Source organism: Asterias amurensis, chromosome 11 (genome assembly GCF_032118995.1).
Source record: "Asterias amurensis chromosome 11, ASM3211899v1".
NCBI lineage: Eukaryota > Metazoa > Echinodermata > Asteroidea > Forcipulatida > Asteriidae > Asterias > Asterias amurensis.
In genome coordinates, this window is record NC_092658.1 from 19,559,487 (window position 1) to 19,579,238 (window position 19,752).

Genomic DNA, 19,752 nt, shown 5'->3' on the forward strand with positions numbered 1-19,752 from the left:
GGACCTGAGGATGTTTAGTTACTTCATGTGGCCCACACACTTTGGCTGGGATTGTTGCTGGCTGGCCGAGATTGTTGTAGCTCTCTAAAAGTAGTTTTTATTTATTATTGTTCATTTTTGTTATGAAAATAAAAAAAGTAACAATGATTACCTTTTGGGAATGATCTTATGAAGATAATAAAAACTAAAAATTTTTAAATAAATTAATTTAGTTTTAATTTAATTTCAATCACAAAAAACAAAAAATTGCCACTTACAAACAAAGAAGAGAAACTCTGACCAAAGAAAGGAACGGATATCGGCGGGGTTATCACGTCTGAATAAACGTCATCACGACGTGACACTGATATGTCTCCCAATCCAAATGGAAATAAGATATCTGAAAAGAGGACAGAAGTTACAAGTGAGAGATGTTGTCTTCAACCTAGTTTGTTTTCAGGGCTTCACAAAGTTGTTTACATTGACATTATGAAAGCGCCCTCTATATACTATGAGCGGTGAGACTTTAGGCCCTTTTCGAAACCTCGGCTTTAGCTTTGGTTTCGGCTTGAGGCTCCGTTCTCTCGTCTGAAACCCTGGAGGCGTATACCCAAAGCACGCGCAATTTAATAATTGTCAAAACAACCCGAAACAGCCAATACAACCAGCCGGGCCAGGCTAGCCTGAGCCGAATCCAAAGCCAAAATTAATGCAGTCAAATTTCGAAAAAGGGCCTGCGTTTTTGTGAGAGGTGAGAGAGTAAAAGTATGACCAGTTTTACTATTAAAGGCAGTGGACACTATTGGTAATTACTCAAAATAATTATTTGCATAAAACCTTTCTTGGTTACAAGTAATGGGGAGAGGTTGGTGGTATAAAATATTGTGAGAAACCGCTCCCTCTGAAGTGCCATAGTTTTGGAGAAAGAAGTAATTTTCTGCGAATTTGATTTCGAGACCTCAAGCATGTCAAGTTTAGAACTTGAGGTCTCGAAATCAACCATCTAAACGCACACAACTTCGTGTGACAAGGGTGTTTTCTTCTTTCATTATTATCTCGCAACTTTGATGACTGATTGAGCTCAAATTTTCACAGGTTTGTTATTTTATGCATATGTTGAGATACACCAACTGTGAAGGCTAGTCTTTGACAATTACCAATAGTGTCCACTGCCTTTAATCTCTGATGAAATCAAGATTTTTTTTATTATCCAATTTTTAATAATGTCTTGCCTATAGATCAAGATCACTTTAAAACAACAAGTCTAAAGCGCTACCTTGTGAAACCTGAAACAATATTTTACCATAGAGAGGTTGATAAACTTATTCTCCCACCGTCTCAACACTCTGGAACTACTACTTGTCAAGAGAAAAGAGGGGCGCTATACAGAATAAGTCTCTTGTGAGAGGTCCACAACCATCGCGCCAACTAGCCCGACTAGCAAACAAGCCGTGTAGGACTACAGTGCCAGTGCTCCCCGTCAAAAAATGATTTGGTCCAGAGAATGGAAAAGGTTCGAGAAATGCAGAGAGCATCTCAAAACAATAGTTTTCTGGCGATGGCACGGGATTGGGACTTGAGTCAAGTTTAGCCACAGGCTGGGGATGATGACGAGGACTCTTCCTCAGATACAGAGTCCCGGAAATTTTTTCTAAGCTTCGTAAAACCAGGAAATGCTTTAAATTATTTGTCACTCAAAAACTGTTGAATCTAGGACCCGATTCAAGCAAGCATAGGCCTTTACATCGGGTGGGTGGGATATGCAGTAGGTCTACCCACCGCCACAACCTCACTTGAATTATGTATGGATTTGATGTTATTATTGTGAAAATACCGTGACAGTTTTTGGGCTGTTTTCTGTAAAAGATTGACACCCGTATTCATCTGAAACTATGGAGCTCTGGATAGGATATCGCAGGATCTTAACATGATGGCGCCGCCTTCCAGAGCTCCGTGTTTAGTGAGAAATTTAAAAGTGGTTGAGACAATCTGCAAGTTAAAAACTATCGAAAGATTCTTAAGTCTTGTAACCAAAAGTTTGACTTGCATAAGAGTAGAAATGTTTACCTGCCCTGGCCACGATTCGTAATAATTGTCACCATGACCAGTATTCTCACTTGATGTATCACAACATAATAGTGAAATGTTTGGCTCAATTGGTCATTGAAGTTGCAAGAATAAAAATGGGGGGAAAAAGAACACCCTTGTTTGCACAAGTTATTTGTGTGCTTTTAGGTGCCTGAAGTCTTTCTCAGATTCAAAACATTTCAGTGAGAATTTACCTCTTTTTCAAAAACTACGTTACAACATCGCGAGTCGTTTTTCACAAGCCGCTCTTTGACCACATCAACTCTCCATTACTGCTCGTTACAAGAAAAAAGTTTTCATGCTAATACTTTGAGTAATAATTACCAAACCTGTCCAGTGCCCTTGGATGTAATAATTTCTCGTTGGTCAGGAGGCACTTTGTAAACTCAACCATTCGGTACATACGTAAGGGCGTCAAAATGACTTACCGTCTCCTTGTTGGGCGTTCACTGCAGCGATGACACATAGGCCTATTGCCACCACAACTTGGATCTGTAAGAGTCGTGTCATTTCTCCTTTTAAGTTGGTTTATATGTTAACAATAATGATTGAAAAAAATTCAAACAACCCTAAGAATTTACCCCATAAACTAGTTTGCGTCTACAGAGGATTTATTTGTGGTAAATAGCTGTTTTAGAGACCGAAAGCCGAGACTACCTACATTTTGTTACAACACACACTCCTAAACAAGGAACTAAACTACAGTCATGTGACAGTTGAATAAAAAATCACAAAGAAATTGCACCCACATATCACACAATAACCTCTTGTTGTGGCTTGCAGAAGTGCCTGGGAAGTTCAACGGTGATGTCGCCAGACTTTCACGGTCTGTGAGGCACCATTCAAGATACAACTGCCACGGGAAAAGTATTATTAAATAAATCCGTCGTAGGAATATTGTTGTCTGGTTTTGGTTTGGTTTGGTTTTGAGAAACAATGACAACTGCTTTATGTTTTCATATATTATTTGGTTTGCGGTAACACTGTGTGTATCTACTTGCCAGGTATAGTTTGTTCTTTAGAGAACTGTCTTGCTTTATTCTACTACCGCGGAGTAGATTGTTGGGCTGTCCCCGGGAGGCTTCTCAGTTCTGAAATGGTGTTACCGCAAACCAAATATATAGGAATATTGTTGTTGTCTGGTTTTGGTTTGGTTAGAGAAAACAATAATAACTGCTTTAACCTATGTTTTGCTTGAAATCTGCGTTTATGTAAAACTGCTGCTAGCTGTTGACGGTATAGCAAAACCAAAATAGTCTATTTCGGTACCAACATACAACAGTTTTAATCTCAACTTATCGAAATCAAATTTTTGAAAAGTTACTTCTTTTTTCGAAAACTATGTCACTTCAGAGGGAGCCGTTTCTCGCAATTTTTTATACTATCAACCTCTCCCCATTACTCGTTACCAAGTGAGGTTTTATGCTGATGATTATTTTGAGTAATTACCAAAAGTGTCCATCCCCTTTAACTAGGAACACCATTCACACGCAATTGAATACACCCATAATGGTTACATAGCGCTGGGGGATTCCCTGAAAAGTAACCTGCTGCCAAAATTGCATTGTTGTTCTCAACGCCTAGGGAGCACACACATTGTAAAAATTGCACAATAATGATATTTGAAAAGATTCCTTTTGCAAGGATGTTTGATTGAAATTGTTTCCGCGATGTATTGGCCTAATATGCTCGACCTATTCAAACTTCAAAAAGTGTCACATTTCAAAAATTATATAGATCGTTGTTCTGCATGATGACACACATCAATACGGACCTTTTGAATTAAATCCAAGTTTTTGAGGAAGTTTGGTCGAATATCAGTTTCAGTTTAGTATTATGATAACCCTATTCTAACTTTTACACTCTATCAAAATAAACACATTAATTTTTTGTTTATGGAAGTAACCTAACAAATCAATGAGCCACCAGCCTTAAAATACGAATCTGCGTCCAAACTTATGATACGTGTAGTAGGTAAAAAAGGTAAAAACATCTTGCTGAATCACATAAGATTCTCAAGACTGGGTCAAACAGTAGCGGCAAAGACCCAACATAAGGTAATGAGCATGAAAATCCCCAAAACGTTGGCAGCAAAGCGACGGCAAAGAGGGAAAACTCGATGGAGCAGTAGTATGAGAGGCGTATAGACCTTCTTTTTATGAGGAGGGTCATGACCCTCAGTCATGAGGGTCTTCGATCCACTCTAGCAGACTTTGGACCCGGTCGCTCGATTGATGTGTAAGGGGTGTACTTGTCTAGAAAAATTGTTTTGTTTTAAATTAATAAAGAAAAATGTTTGTTTGGTTGTTTATTTGTTTGCCTGTTTATTTGTTTGTTTGGTTTTGTTTGTTTGTTCTTGATTTGTTTTAAATTTGTATCAACTAGCATGGTAAGATAAAGGAAATTGACATGATTGAAGAGACAATTCTCGATACAATCAACCGTCGCACGCACACCCCTTGTTAAAGAGTGTACAATGCCCGTAGTTTTTATTGTCGTGGTACTACGTTTTGATCGTGTACGAGCCTGCTTTTAATTAAAACGTGGGAGTATACAAAAGCCTTACCACAAAAGCCTTACTCGAGTAAGGCTTTTGTGGTCCACGGGGATAGGCTTAAAGGCAGTGGACACTATTGGTAATTACTCAAAATAATTATTGGCATAAAACCTTTCTTGGTGACGAGTAAAGGGGAGAGGTTGATGGTATAAAACATTGTGAGAAACGGCTCCCTCTGAAGTGCCATAGTTTTCGAGAAAGAAGTAATTTTCATTGAATTTAGTTTCGAGACCTCAAGTTTAGAACTTGAGGTCTCGAAATCAACCATCTAAATGCACACAACTTCGTGTTGCAAGGGTTATTTTTCTTTCATTGTTATCTCGCAAGTTCGATGACCGATTGAGCTCAAATTTTCACAGGTTTGTTATTTTATGCATATGTTGAGATACACAACTGTGAAGGCTAGTCTTTGACAATTACCAATAGTGTCCACTGCCTTTAAGCCGTATGAGGGTCAACCCCTTGAGCCTTGGGCGTATCAGCCTAAGAGGGTTGTGGAAGTTCCCTTAGGAGATCAACATGAGGTTGCCCCTGAAGACGGGCACAATGAAAGTGAGAATGTAAGCGTAGGTGATGAACCTGAGGTTGTCCTGGAAAGTGGGCACGATGATGTTGAGGATGTGAGTGAGGGACCAGAAAAAGGGCTCAAACCTACTGCAGGTTCTGAGACTGGTCCAACTAATGTAGTAGGCCAAACAGGGTTAGATATAGGCCTACCTGATGGGCAGGAAACCTATCGGAGGTATCTAAAAAGGGGACACCGACTACCTGTGAGGTTGATGTGGAGGGGGGTGACGAACGAGGCCTAAAATAATTTGAAACCTCGAAACATCAGTGGGTTCGGATTGACTATTTAATTTGATAACTGTAATTGGAAGTCGGAAAAGCAACCGACCAGCGACGGAGGCATTAGAATGGCATCCAAAGTTAACAGTAAACAATTAACAAGTAAAAGAGAAAAGAGAAAATAAAAGAAATCATTAGTATGATAAATACATGCAGTGTGTGTCCACTCAAATCTATCCAATTAGGTAAAATACTGACTGTGAAATAATGCAAATCTCAATTTATTAATTATTATTTAACAATTATTATCACAATTTTGGAAAACTAAGCAAGGTTCAAATGCCCATGGGTCCTTTGAGCTTCCTCACCTTAACTGTTCTTATTCCAGTGATAAGTACAACAACATTTTGTCACACATTCCAATACAGTTCTGTCTCCACATGTAATTGGGTATTGGAGCAGCAATAGTTCATACTGATAATTAGTCTGTATCTGAGCTACTCAAGTCTTTCTCAGTAGTGGCTGCCATCATATCCTTGACTTGAGTTAATAAGCGCACAACATTAGAAAACTGGTACCTACTTGGGGGTTTTCCTTTCGTCATGCGGTTGGAGCGTCTCGGTTTCCTTGGCACTCCTGCGGCTGCCATAGCTTCGGTAGTCGTGTCAGCACTCCCAGTTGTGTCAGTTGGTGACATCTGTGGTCCTTCCACAGATGAGATGTCATGGGTAGTTCTGAGGATAAAGTTCTCACCTGGTGCACAGAGCTGATCTGCTGCAAGGGGCTCGTCTGAAGGAGAGGAGGCTGGAACTGCTACAAGGGGCTCGTCTGAAGGAGAGGGGGCTGGAACTACTGCAAGGGGCTCGTCTAAAGGAGAAGAGGCTGGAACTGCTACAAGAGGCTCGTCTGAAGGAGAGGGGGCTGGAACTACTGCAAGGGGCTCGTCTGAAGGAGAGGGGGCTGGTATGGGGGCGTTGGATGGCGGCTGTTTGGGAAGGGTTAGTGTCACTCCCCAGTTGTCATCGCTCGTTGATGATGAGGTTACACCATCAATAGTGTTATCGTCTTCTGTGCTCGGGGTGGTTGGGGGTCTGGCATCCCAAGGACAATGTTTCAGCTCACAGCGATGAAGCACTTTTTGTCGTCCACTTGAGTTTCGCACCACATAAACTGGTTGTCCTTTGAAAGGCTGTTTCACTACCATGTATGGGTCGGTTTCCCAATAGTCCTGAATCTTTGCCCTTCCTCTGTGAGATCGGTCTCGGACTAATACGAATTCTCCAGTACAAAGGGGCCTCTCAAACACATCTTTCTCAAATGCAGAAGTTCTTAATTCTACCTTCTTGTCTAAGTTCGCTGTGGCAAGGGCCCGCGCCTTATCAAGATTCTCACAATGCTTTTTAGCGAAGGAGCCAACACTGACGCCGCTGAGTTGAGAACGATCCACTCCAAGAACAAGGTGCTGGGGTAAGCGAGCATTCCTCCCGAACATCAAGTAGAAGGGTTCGTAACCAGTACTAGAATGTTTTGTGTTATTGTAGACTGTCACTAAATGAGGAATAGAGTCAGTCCATCTTGTCTTCTTATGGGTTGGCAGGGCAACAAGCAAGTTATGGAGCGTTCTGTTAAATCTTTCACATTGACCATTGCCCTGGGGGTGGTATGGTGTGGTGTGGGACTGTCCGATGCCATACAACGTGCAAAGTTCCTGCACTACCTGAGCGAGAAAACACTTTCCATTGTCAGAATGCAGACGCAATGGAGCACCAAATGGTATGATGAGATGTTTCACCAGCATCTTGGCGACAGTCTGTGCACGTTGATCCTTTGTAGGGATTGCCCAAGTGTACTTCGTGAAGATGTCCGTGAGTACAAGTACATTTTCATACCCATCAGATGACTGCTCCAGTACAGTAAAGTCCATAGCCACTACCTCAAGGGGAGCTGTGGCACGTAGAGTTCCCAGTGGGGGCCGAGTAGCACGAGTAGGGCATCTGCTTACACTGCATCTTTCACACTGGTGACACCAAGTGTGGACGAAGATTTCCATTCTTTGCCAGTAGAAGAGGGGTTGTATCAGCTTCAGGGTTCGCTTTACGCCAAAGTGTCCTGCATTATCATGAAAAAGAGTCAGGATCTCCTCGTGTAGTCGGGCAGGGGTCACCAATCGTTCACACATACCGTCTCCTTGCAATATAGAACGTCGGTACAAGACTTCATTTTGAAGAAGAGTTGGTTCATATGTTTAAGAACTGAAACAACGTCACTTGGTTCGTTCTGCCTCTTGTTCTGATGGTCGTCTTTGTCTCTTTACGTAGGGGATGACCCGTTGGAGGATGAAATCTTCATCTTGTAAACTTCTCAGCATCTTTGCAGAATAGCCCGGTAAACTTTGGCTGCCTTCGTCGGTAGTTACTTGGATTTGATGGGCCAACATCTGAGGAAATTCTGTGGTTACACCAACTGGACCACAAGTGGCGCGGATGGTACAAGATGATAGCTCAGCATCTGGGGTGGACTGTAAATTGAGAGCTGCATCAACTGGTCATGTGTCAAGTCGCGAAAGGGCATCTGGCGCTTGATAAGTTCGTCCAGGACAGTATTCTAGTTTGAAGTCAAATGCTGACAACTGCTGTACCCACCGCATCTCAGCTGCACTCAGGTTTGCGGTATCCAAGTATTTGAGGGGATTGTGATCGGTGAGAATGATGCACTTGTTTCCAAACAAGTAATCCCGGAATGCCTGACACACGGCCCAGCGTACGCCCAACAACTCCAACTTGAATGCCGAGTAATTTTTATCGTTCTTCTCCGCTGGTCGTAGTGATCGTGAGGCATAGACTACCACTGACTTTGAGCCATCGCGTTGTTGTTGTGAGAGCACAGCACCAAGCCCTTTACTGCTCGCATCTGTTTCCACTGTAAATGGTAGCGAGAAGTCTGCAAAGCTCAACACCGGGGCTTCAATCAACTTTGACTTAAGTGACTGTATCGCCGAATGTGCCGCCTCGTCAAGCTCTATTCTCCTCTGTCCGTCTCTGATTTTTCCTTTACGCGATGTCCCTGTGAGATATTTGAGAAGTGGTGCAGTGACGCTAGTATATCGGTGAATGAACTTGCGAAAGAATCCAGTGAAGCCAAGGAACGATCGCAGATCTGTGACAGTTGTTGGCACTGGCCAGTCTTTTACTACTGCAATCTTCTCAGGGTCTGGCTTCACCCCGTCTCCTGCCACAATAAGGTGTCCAAGATATTTCACTTGAGTTTTGAAGAAGTCACACTTTGAAAGTTTCAGCTTTAAACCGTGTTTTTGTAACCGCTGAAATACCATTTCGAGACGCTGTAGATGTTCCTCATAACTAGCGGAATATACTATGATGTCATCAAGGTATATTAAAAGACTCTGCAAGGCTTCATCACCAAAACATCGCTGCATCAACCTCTGGAACGTTGCTGGACTATTGCAGAGGCCGAAGGGCATACGGGTGTACTCCCACAGCCCAAAAGGCGTTGTGAAGGCAGTCTTTTGGATGTCACTCTCTTCCATGGCAACTTGGTAGAATCCAGACGTCAGATCCATGGTGCTGAAATACTTTGCATTCCCAAGGGCCTGAAGAGACTCATTGATTCGGGGCAACGGAAATGCGTTCTTCGTCGTCAAACTATTAAGTCTCCTGTAATCCACGCATAAGCGAATTGAGTGGTCTTTTTTTCGCACGACTACAATCGGGGATGCCCACGGGCTTGAGCTTTCTCGGATGATCCCTTTGTCAAGCAGCTCATGGATGTGTGCCCTGACTTCTTTGTATTGTGATGGTGGAAGTGACCGGTATCGCTGACTAATGGGGGAGGCATCACCTGTATCAATGCGATGTCTGACGGTGTCAGTGTGGCCCAAGTCACCATCGTTTTTCGAGAATACACTGTCATACTTCTGGAGCAGCTTTTCGAATCTTGAAGCTTCTTCGTGTGAAAATTGATCTCCCAACTTCAGATCATGCAACAATGACGGTGTATCATTCTTGTCAGACGTAGACATCGAAGAACAATTCACTAGGTTTTGCTTCATGTTGTACTCGTGGGTTTCATGCTCTGGTGTAATGAGTTCTCCGTTATATAGTGTACCGATACAGGTATGACCTGGTAAGACAACATCTCGATCTGTGTCGTTCGCTACAATGAAGGAGAACTTTCCCCCATGGACACTGACTAATGACCTATTCAATTGAATACCATTGGGGAGATTGGATGATTCACCAGATTCCAATACTGCAACGTACGCTGTGTTATCTGGACCCGGGCTGGCTGAGGCTTGTAAAATCATCATCTGTTTGGCAGGGATTAAAACAGCTGGTCCCCGACGGAGATATGCTCTACTAATCTGATTTTGGTTCGATGTAAATTCTTCACGTTTCTGCACTGTCTGCATTGCACTCTCCCACACTTTGTGATTGTCATGTGGCTCAATCTTCTTCAGATGGGTCTGTCCCTGAGATGTCATGAATTTGCTCCAACATTCCTTCAGGACGTTCATTCCAATAATGCCTGATGCCATGGTTGATACCCGGGAGTCCTCAATGACGAGCACCACCCTGGATGGAACAGTGATGTCAAAGACTGAGATGTTGGTTTCAAAAACTCCAGTGTATGGTATGGAAGTGCCATTGGCTGATACCAGCTGGAAATACTCTGGTACGCTCATCAGTTGTATACCTCTTGGCTTGAAGTGTGTGACGTAGAAATTGTTGGTGATAGTTGTCACCATAGAACCAGTGTCCAAAAGACAAGGCACCTGTTGCTCACCAAAGAGTGCATTGACAGTAAAACAATCAGCAGTCGCCTTGGCCATCTCATTCTTATGGCTCTGGGTGAATCGCTGACCGGGATACGACTGCTGGGGAGGTGTCTGGTGTGTCGGGAAAACATTTCTTGGCTGGCGGCGAGGGGCCGGGCAATTACGAGCAAAATGCCCGAACTGGTCGCAGTTGTAACATCTGGGTGGGGATTAGGCCTGGGCGAATTATTCGAATATCCGGTTAATGGCGAATAGGTTTTCCTATCCGTAACCGCGAATGCCTTTTTTTTCTTAACCGGATATCCGCATAGGGCGCGAATACCTATTTACAAACCGGATAATTCTGTAATTACAACCGAGTAACCGGATATTCTTTAATATCCGAATATCCGCGGACGTCGGGCGACAACTGATATGAATATTTTGTCTGAATCCTTATGAAACTTCTATTAAGACAGCATAAAACAGCATATATTAAGTATTTAACTATGCTCACCTTCGTGAAGAGTTAAAACAATGACATTTCTGACGTAATTTGTTCAAAGATTACAAAAGTTTTCCTTCACGTAGAGTCAATCACGATCAAAAGAAAAAGCAAATCGCCATCTTTAAATTAGATCCGGTCATTTTTATGAATGAACCGAGTGACACTGTCTAAAACTAATATCAATCCGCCCATAAGATCTCATTCACAAACGAACAGCGCCCTCTAGCGGCAAAAAAAAAAATATTTTTAATTTTTTTTTTATTTTATTTTTTTTAAATAGCGCCCTCTAGCGGCAAAAAAAACTATTCGAATATCCGGTTAATTTCGGATAGTTGGCCAGCGGTATCCGAATAACAAAAATTCACTATTCGCCCAGCACTAGTGGGGATGGAGATTCGGGTCTGCCCTGCCAGTGTTGGGGCCCGCTGCTGGGGAAGGAGACATTGGCATGACTCGTAATGGCATCTAGTTTGTTGAGAATTCTCTTCATCTGTTCCTCCAAACAGGTGACTCTGTCTCTTGAGTTTTCTTGAACCTGCAGAGCGGATGCACTTCGAGGTGTCGTTTGATGATGAGCATGTTCGCGTTCATCTCTCTTCACTGCCCAGTTCTTCAGCTCGCAGAATGTAATCTCGGAAGTTCGGTCAAGGAGATCCCTGCATGAGTGACGCAGTCCCTCTGTCTCGATCCCATCCACGAATTGTTCCTTAATGATTGTGTCAGGGGTTTTGTACAGGCCTGGATCCTTTTTCTGCAATCGATGAAAGAGTCTCTCTAAGTCAATAGCATACTGGCGGATTGACTCACCTTGGCGTTGTCGGCGTTGCAAGAATTGGCGTTGTAGTTCCCCACTCGTAAGTGATTCTCCGTATGAGGACTGAAGATACTCCAAACAATCCTGGGCGCTTTTCCCACCAGAGAGGAGGGACCTTACTTCGATCTTTGGGCCGGCACGCAGGTAATCCAGCAAAAACTGTCCCCTCTGGTCAAGTAGCACGTTGTATCGTTGGAATGCGTTTTTCATTGACGATACAAATTCTTCTACTGTAACAGATTTTATGGAGGAATCTTCTCTGCCTTCGAAGGTGTGAAGCTTCCGATCAGGTGCCATCACGACATGTGTGAGACTGGGGGCTGTTGAAGGAGATATCTGTGGTTTTTGCTCTCTGATAACGACGGAGTAAACATGGTCCTCCCAGCTGTCTTCAGGGGGTAGAATCATGTTGTCTACCTTGGGTAGCACCACTTCCTCACCATCCTTATCGATATAAGTGACGCCGATGGCACCCTCGAAATAGTCCTCCAGCGACTGTAGCGAGAGTTTTCCTTGCTGAAGAGGGAAACGAAGAGACTTTCCACCATCCTTGCTGATTTTTACAGTAGCACTCATTTCAACAGCTTATTTTCACAAGACCTGCAGCACACAGGACTGGACAAACTTTGATACCATTCAATGCCTACAACATCGCTTTTGTTGTTTTGAAATTACAGCAGTCAATCCCACTTCTGACACGTGTGGAGGGGGGTGACGAACGAGGCCTAAAATAATTTGAAACCTCGAAACATCAGTGGGTTCGGATTGACTATTTAATTTGATAACTGTAATTGGAAGTCGGAAAAGCAACCGACCAGCGACGGAGGCATTAGAATGGCATCCAAAGTTAACAGTAAACAATTAACAAGTAAAAGAGAAAAGAGAAAATAAAAGAAATCATTAGTATGATAAATACATGCAGTGTGTGTCCACTCAAATCTATCCAATTAGGTAAAATACTGACTGTGAAATAATGCAAATCTCAATTTATTAATTTGCAACCCTTCTGTTTTGAAATATACACCTGTATCTGTAAGACCTGTATTAAACAATTATATCCAGCAGTACAGTTAGTTTCTACCAGTCAAAACAATATACATGGGATTATCCAGATCATCTTGTCCTAAAACCCTTAAGAATTATCAGAACAATATATAGATTTATTCTAAAGTCTTAAAGTCATCAGCTTAATAATAATAGACAACCTTCTCCAAATAATACACAATGGCAAGCTAATTAACACACTATGTCAATACATGTACCAATTTGACAAGTCTACCAATGACGTAGAGGGCGCTGTTGTAGCATAACTAGACTATGGATCACCATTAATTCGTCAAAATATGCCCACATTGCTCAATCAACTTAGACTTAATACGTATAACTGTACTGTAAATTACCCATTTCACAGATGCATCTATACAGGAATTAATTCACCACATACAATAAACCTCAGGCTCGTGTTAAATAAACGCACATGTACGAGCAGAGCGCTGTTGCTATGGACGGCGCCATGACAGTTTTATCTACTTTACAACTTTGACTGAACTTTAATTACTGAAAAATAAAATACAATCCAGAGCTTGAATGGGCTGATGGATAAATCTAAATGATGTTCGTTATACCCGGTTTATTGCCCTAAAGTTTATATATTTAAATCACACTTGCAAAAAGAAGAAAGTTTACCTGTAATTGGAAGTCGGAAAAGCAACCGACCAGCGACGGAGGCATTAGAATGGCATAACCAAACTCCGCCCCATGGTGGCGCCCTCCTAACTCACCGTCTGCCTCTCGCTGCCTCAAAGACCGCACAACGCTGACTCCACATTGAGGTTAAGGTAGCATTGTTAGGTAGTAGGGTTATTGATGGTGGTATTGACTGAAGGTTTTGTTTGGTTGTTTTTGTTATGCTGCAGGATGGTTGAGGCGTGCTATAAGTGTCATGACACCTTCACCTGCAAACAGGGCCTGTGGCGTCACCTTCAGGTTAAGCATGGCCCGCCCAAGTTTCTCCACTGCAAGAGGTGTAGCTTTAATGAGAAGAGGTGAGATAATTTTGGGAGACACTATCGGATTTGCCACCCTGATCACCAGGCGGAAGGTGCAAGGATCCAAGCCAAGCTAAAGAAGGAACCTCGCAGAGGTTCCCCTGTGTTGAATGGGGGAATGACACTCCCAATCTCGGTGGACCGGTCAGTGCTGGTTGGACGACTAGCTGGTGATGACCCAACCAAGCGGTCCTTAGCCCGAGCTACGGTGAGCAAGCCACCCCCATCGCCCAAGACTCCAACCGAAGAAAACCAGGCACCTCTGAGCCCCACAGTCATCAGCCGGTCACCAACCCCGATATCGCCTCTTCATGCTCCACCAAGGTCCCCTTCGATTCGGTTGGGGGGCAAACCCTGCACCATGTTGGCAATCATGAGAGGGAAGCCTGCAAACACAGACGACTCTCCCCCAGGGACATCGTCCGAATCATTGCCAAGAGCGCAGCTCCCGAGGCAGACCAAGATGGCGGCGATGACTCCGTGCATCCGGAGGTACCAGCAAGACGGACCTGGTTTGCCCGGCTGGAGGAGACGCTGTGCCAGAAGACGTACTTGGGCGGCAAGCTCGTCGATGTGGAGAACATCACACGCGTGTATATCAAATTAGTGGACCCTTCCCGCTACACCTTGGATCCCTAGCTGAGTAGACGAGCGATGAACTTAAGACTGAAATCATTTTTATTCTTGCCACAATGACATTTTTGAAAAATCAGCGCAGTATTCCGTCAAATTTACATTTTGAATAAATTGTTAAAGTTTAAGATAAATCACAGTGTTCTTGTTCAATTATAACGACTTGTATGCTTGCGGGTTCTGTGCAAGGCGTTACGCCGTTGTGAGGCATAGTCTGTATTTGAGACGATTGTGTAACTTGCGTGAGGTTCACCTGTCACTTGGGCCCGATAGTGCATTATAACTGCATTTATTCATTGCATTGTCTGAGGGCCTGATATTATTAGAAGGCAGGGTTATTGGGTTGTGTTGTAATTATAAACCTGTGAATTATCTATTGATTATTGTACTTGAAATAAACCATTTAACTGTGCCTTGGAACCTATATGAATCCTCAGGAGGTTATTTGAAGTTTCCTAACTGCTCGTTCATAATTTGAGGTTAATCTATGTCTAGGCGTAGGTACTTATCTACCAAACGAACCGCCCGCAGGATTTAGCCGCCGCTCGTTATATTTTTATCCCCCCCCCTGTCCCTGTCGAACAAGACCAGACTCTTTGGCCCCACCCCCCGCTCCCGCCACAATATTTGCCACGATTTTAGGGACATCCTGAAAATAGGACGTCCTACGAAGGCGCTAAACCTTTTGGTAATTGCAATTCTCATTCTCACTTGGTGTATCCCTACTTATAAGTTATAGTTTCTGGTTATAATTATGCTAGTACTTAAATAGGAATAGTTAGTAGGATATTCGGCGCCGATCGGAGTCACCTGTATCATTGTATGATTTATTCATTCATTGCATAACACATGGGAAGTTAGTCCTACTTTACTTGCGGTTAATGGCAAGAAAAATACAGATATTTAAGATTTGTTTACTCTAAACATACCTTTGAAACATAGCAAGTCTTTGGTGAACAATCAGGTGTACCTTGAAGAATCACAGGCGGAGGGAAAAACTACTAATTTTTAGTAAACTTAGTGAGGTCTTTTTTTTCCTGCTGGTGTCGGCCTCAAATCTCCCTCCATTGATCACACATTGAACAAGAGAGGGCGCTCTCCAACAATAACGGGGATTTAAAAGGACTGGAAGGGGCTTCCCCTTTTCAGATTTCACATTATCATGAGTGTACTGTACTGATTGTAAGTATAAAAAAATAAAGATAAACAATTTTTAATGCTTCATAAGGGTTTCTGTGTTGTTGTTTTATCATGTATTATATTTATATCTACAATGGTTGTTCAATATTATTCTTCCCTATAATTTTACCTAAACCATCTCAGCTCCCTGGGGAGTATATGCCTATATACTCCCCAGGGAACTGAGATACAACCTGTGCTGTCAAGTATATGCAGCGAACCAAGCTTAATCAATCACAGGAACCACCTCTGCCCTCAAGTTTACCCCTGGTTGAAGAGAACCATTAAAGTTAGAGTGTCGACTTGCTGAAGAACACAAGTGTCATGACCGGGATTTGAACCCACACCCTGTTGCTCAGCAACCCAGAACTTAAGATCTTAAGACCAATGTACTAAACCTCTCAGCCTTGACATGCCACAGAAATGGTGCAGAATTTATGGTAGAATATCTGAATGATGACTGCTCTATGAATGACGATAACCCCCTGGGGTCAATTTCACAAAGTGATAGGACTAGTCTTAATTTAAGACTAGTCCAAGGAGATATTTTAAAAACGTACGGCTAGTCCTATAGTTAAGACGAGTAACTCGTCCTAACTCGAGATAAGACGAGTCTTAACTCTTTGTGAAATCCAGTCCACCCCCAGTGATCTTCACTTTAGGGTAAAGATTAGGAAAATACACTTGGGTGTCGCAACCTAAGGGGTGCATGCAATCCTTCGAATTGTTAAAACCCTGCGTTAAAGGGGGCGGGGACCGTCACGTACTGCCAAATTTGTCCCTTTAAAATAAAATAATAAAAAATTGCTGATTCATTAATGAAACAAAACAAAATTAATTTCCTGACTTCCTTCACTACACGCTCGAGAAACAAAATGAAAAGTTTGAGTGGTCTTGATTTATTGGTTTATCCAGGCCGAGCAAAAACAATAGAGCAAGTCATGGTTTCCAAGGGGTTTTCCCATTGCCCATCACTATCACCTTGGCATAGAGGCAGTTGGGGGTGTTTGAAGCTTTCATTCAAGCTTTTACTCAGTCATGTCAGTGACCTCAGTATCTAAAAGAAGTTTGAAATGCTTGGAGTCCATTTGTGTAGCAGTATAGACGATGTTACCTATGTTTACATTCAAACCGCCCTCTGTTGACAAAACACTCTATACGTCATGTTTCGCCGGGCACTGAGTTGCGCAGTCACAGTAAGATTGCGTACACTTTCTAGCTGGCTGCCAAAACTCAAAGGTTTTGCCCGGCGGTATGCGCGCGAATCATGTTATGGTTTTCGTGCGATGTCAGAGGTCACATCGTCTATATGCACCCATTTTAATTATTCATTTAAGAGTAGACCCCGACCCGAGAGGGCGCTGTTCGTGACGTCAATCGAGGCAGACTTTGCCTGTAATGCGTAGAGTAAACACAATTGCAAAGTACATGTACGGACCAAGTCGTGAGTTTGTACGTTCAGGCGGGTTCGGAAATTAGGCGGGTTCGGAAGAGCGCCACCTTGTGCCGTAATTCTGCCAACACTTCATAATGTAAACTTTTTACAAGCGGCACCTGGTGAATGGAAACAAATCTTAAGGGGTGGGGAAAAAAATGTTTTTTTTTTAGTAATTGCCAGAAATGAAAACAAATCCTTCAACAAAGTTATGTTTTAGTCTATTTAGTTTATTGGATGTAAACCATCTATACAATCAGTCCTTAAATCCATGTGTATAAAGGAGCTCCAGGTTGAAGATGAAATTTTTCTATGAATAAGGCAAGGCACTTTAGCAATTGACCAGGGCCCAATTTCATAGAGCTGCTAAGCACAAAAATTTGCTTAACATGAAATTTCTGCCTCAGAAAACAGGATTACCAACTGAAAATTCCACGTGATTTTCAGGATGAGCAAACTACAGCTGAATACCAGTAACAAGCAATATGCAACAATAAGAAATTTGGTTATGATCCTCTTTTTATCAAGGAAGAAATTTCATGCTAAGCAAATTTGTTGTGCTTAGCAGCTCTATGAAATTGGACCGCTGGCTTAGAGATAGACCCCTTGCATTGTCCACCAAACTGAGATCGAACAATGGAAAGATACAACTTTCAGCCAATCATATTAATTGGCCTCAGTGAGGACCCCAGTGTGGATTGTGACGTCATAGGTAAGAAGTCTATTATTGAATGAATGCAAAATAAAACAAATCTAGGCTGCATTCTATTCATACAAAATTTACATCAAAATAAGGGCCCCTTGAAATCTGGACTGTTCCATTTCACAAGGCGGAGTCGAGTGAAATTTCTGCTATAGTGTACTTATACCCCGCATCAATTGTATAAAAGATATAATAGCCCTATATTATTGTATATTTCTCATAACTCTGTGTACAATCAATTTGATTAGATAACATTTTGAAATTACTGCGATTTCTGCAATATTGAATAAACGTACCCTATATCCTTCTTACAATGTTACCTTTCCAGCCTAAATGCACAAGTAAAAAGTGTCAATTGTATCCAAACTAAGGCGAAAACACAAAAGCTTATTTTCTGTTTTGCAAATATTCTAAGCAGACAATTGATAGCGCCATTATATTAAGGTAATATAATTATACTGTGCACAACTATACAGCAACTCCGTTAATAGAAATAAAGAGCTTACGAATACATTATATGTTTAAAAAAGGTAAAATATAATCCAAAGAATCACTGTTCAGCTAAAGAATTCTAAAAGTGTTCAACTTTCAAAAATTGAGCATACTAAAAATACACCAAAAATATTTCACATGAAAGATATAAGGTATACAAACAAATAGGATGCATTTTATTCATTAAACAAATAGCAGAATATAAGGCCTCCTTGAAATAATGGACTGTTCCGTTTCACAAGAAAGAGTCAAGCGAAATGAAAGTCTAGATTTCATCTTTCACAAGGCAGAGTCAAGCGAAATGAAAGTCTAGATTTCATCTTTCACAAGGCAGAGTCAAGCGAAATAAAAGTCTAGATTTCATCTTTCACAAGGCAGAGTCAAGCGAAATGACAGTTAAGATTTCATCTTTCACAAGGCAGAGTCAAGCGAAATGAAAGTCTAGATTTCATCTTTCACAAGGCAGAGTCAAGCGAAATGAAAGTCTAGATTTCATCTTTCACAAGGCAGAGTCAAGCGAAATGAAAGTTAAGATTTCATCTTTCACAAGGCAGAGTCAAGCGAAATGAAAGTTAAGATTTCATCTTTCACAAGGCAGAGTCAAGCGAAATGAAAGTCTAGATTTCATCTTTCACAAGGCAGAGTCAAGCGAAATGAAAGTCTAGATTTCATCTTTCACAAGGCAGAGTCAAGCGAAATGAAAGTCTAGATTTCATCTCCTGATTATCTTCTGCTATAATGTACTTATATGTACATCATATATTTCTCCTCTCTTTTTCTATAAATGTATATGTATTTGTTTGTACTTGTTTTATGCCTCTGAAAAAAGGTCTGGTTTGGATCAAAAGCTAAGGCCATCTACCCTACTCATTAAATAATCGTATAAAAGATATAGGCCTATATTATTATTATTATTCATTACTCATATAAGTCTGTGTACAATCAATTTGATTATATATCATTTCGTATTATTCATTTTGAATTACGATGATTTCTGCAATATTGAATAAACCTATAAACTTCTTAAAAAAATGAGAGCATATAAACAAAATCACCAACAGCTAAAACATTCAGAAAGTGTTCAACTTCAAAGACTGAGCATACAGTGGCAGTGGACACTATCGGTAATTACTCATAATAATTATAAGCATAAAACCTTATCTGGGAAAGAGTAATGGGGACAGGTTGGTAATATAAAACCTAATGAGAATTGGCTCCCTCTGAAGTGGAGTAGTTTTCGAGAAAGAAGTATTTTTCCTCGATTTTGATTTCAAGACCTCAGATTTAGAACTTGAGGTCTCGAAATCAAGCATCTGAAAGCACACAACTTCGTGTGACAAGGGTGTTTTTTCTTTCATCTCGCAATTTCGATGACCAATTGAGCTCAAATTTTCACAGGGTTGTTATTTTATGCACATGTTGAGATACATCAAGTGAGAATACTGGTCTTTGACAATTACCAATAGAGTCCACTTTCTTTAACTCTAAAATACTTAAAAAATACACACAAAAATACGAAGAAGTCTCACAGCTTTGTACAGTAAGGGGAACTTATTCTTTGACACTTGAACTGTTATCCTCTGCTCAGGTATATACGGGGAGTCGCAGGGTCCATTAAATTATTCTCCCAAAAAAGAAAAAAAACAGCTTCACCAGTGTAACTTTACAAAAGTCTGAGCATCAACCTTGATTTTTATTTTTTTTAATTCATCCACAATTGACCCCTTGCACGCATGTCACACGCCACGACTGTGCC

The 19,752-nt window shown here is 41.6% G+C and overlaps 2 protein-coding genes across 4 annotated transcripts in view; one reads left to right on the forward strand and one right to left on the reverse strand.

Annotated features, from left to right (window-relative positions):
• The window catches only part of LOC139944021 (uncharacterized), a 35,078-nt gene extending 19,932 nt beyond the window's left edge, over window positions 1–15,146 (reverse strand). For 2 of the 3 annotated variants that reach the window (XM_071940957.1, XM_071940956.1), the window contains exons 1-2: window positions 2,496–2,728; window positions 258–379 (exon numbers count right to left, since the gene is read on the reverse strand). In XM_071940957.1, coding sequence (XP_071797058.1) covers window positions 258–379; window positions 2,496–2,577 — 204 coding nt within the window. In that variant the 5' untranslated portion in view covers window positions 2,578–2,728. Of the gene's footprint in view, window positions 1–257; window positions 380–2,495; window positions 2,729–15,116 lie in introns of those variants that run through there. The other variant, XM_071940958.1, reaches the window with a different exon arrangement.
• LOC139944030 (uncharacterized) lies at window positions 4,930–14,595 on the forward strand. The gene is made up of 2 exons (XM_071940973.1): window positions 4,930–5,405; window positions 13,339–14,595. The coding sequence occupies exon 2, from the start codon at window positions 13,673–13,675 to the stop codon at window positions 14,159–14,161; it is 489 nt and encodes a 162-aa protein (XP_071797074.1). The 5' UTR covers window positions 4,930–5,405; window positions 13,339–13,672; the 3' UTR covers window positions 14,162–14,595.
• Window positions 15,147–19,752: the final 4,606 nt, after the last annotated feature.

Bases quoted from the DNA above. Each gene is read 5' to 3' on its own strand.
- LOC139944030 (XM_071940973.1), top strand. From the start codon at position 13,673: ATGACACTCCCAATCTCGGTGGACCGGTCAGTGCTGGTTGGACGACTA.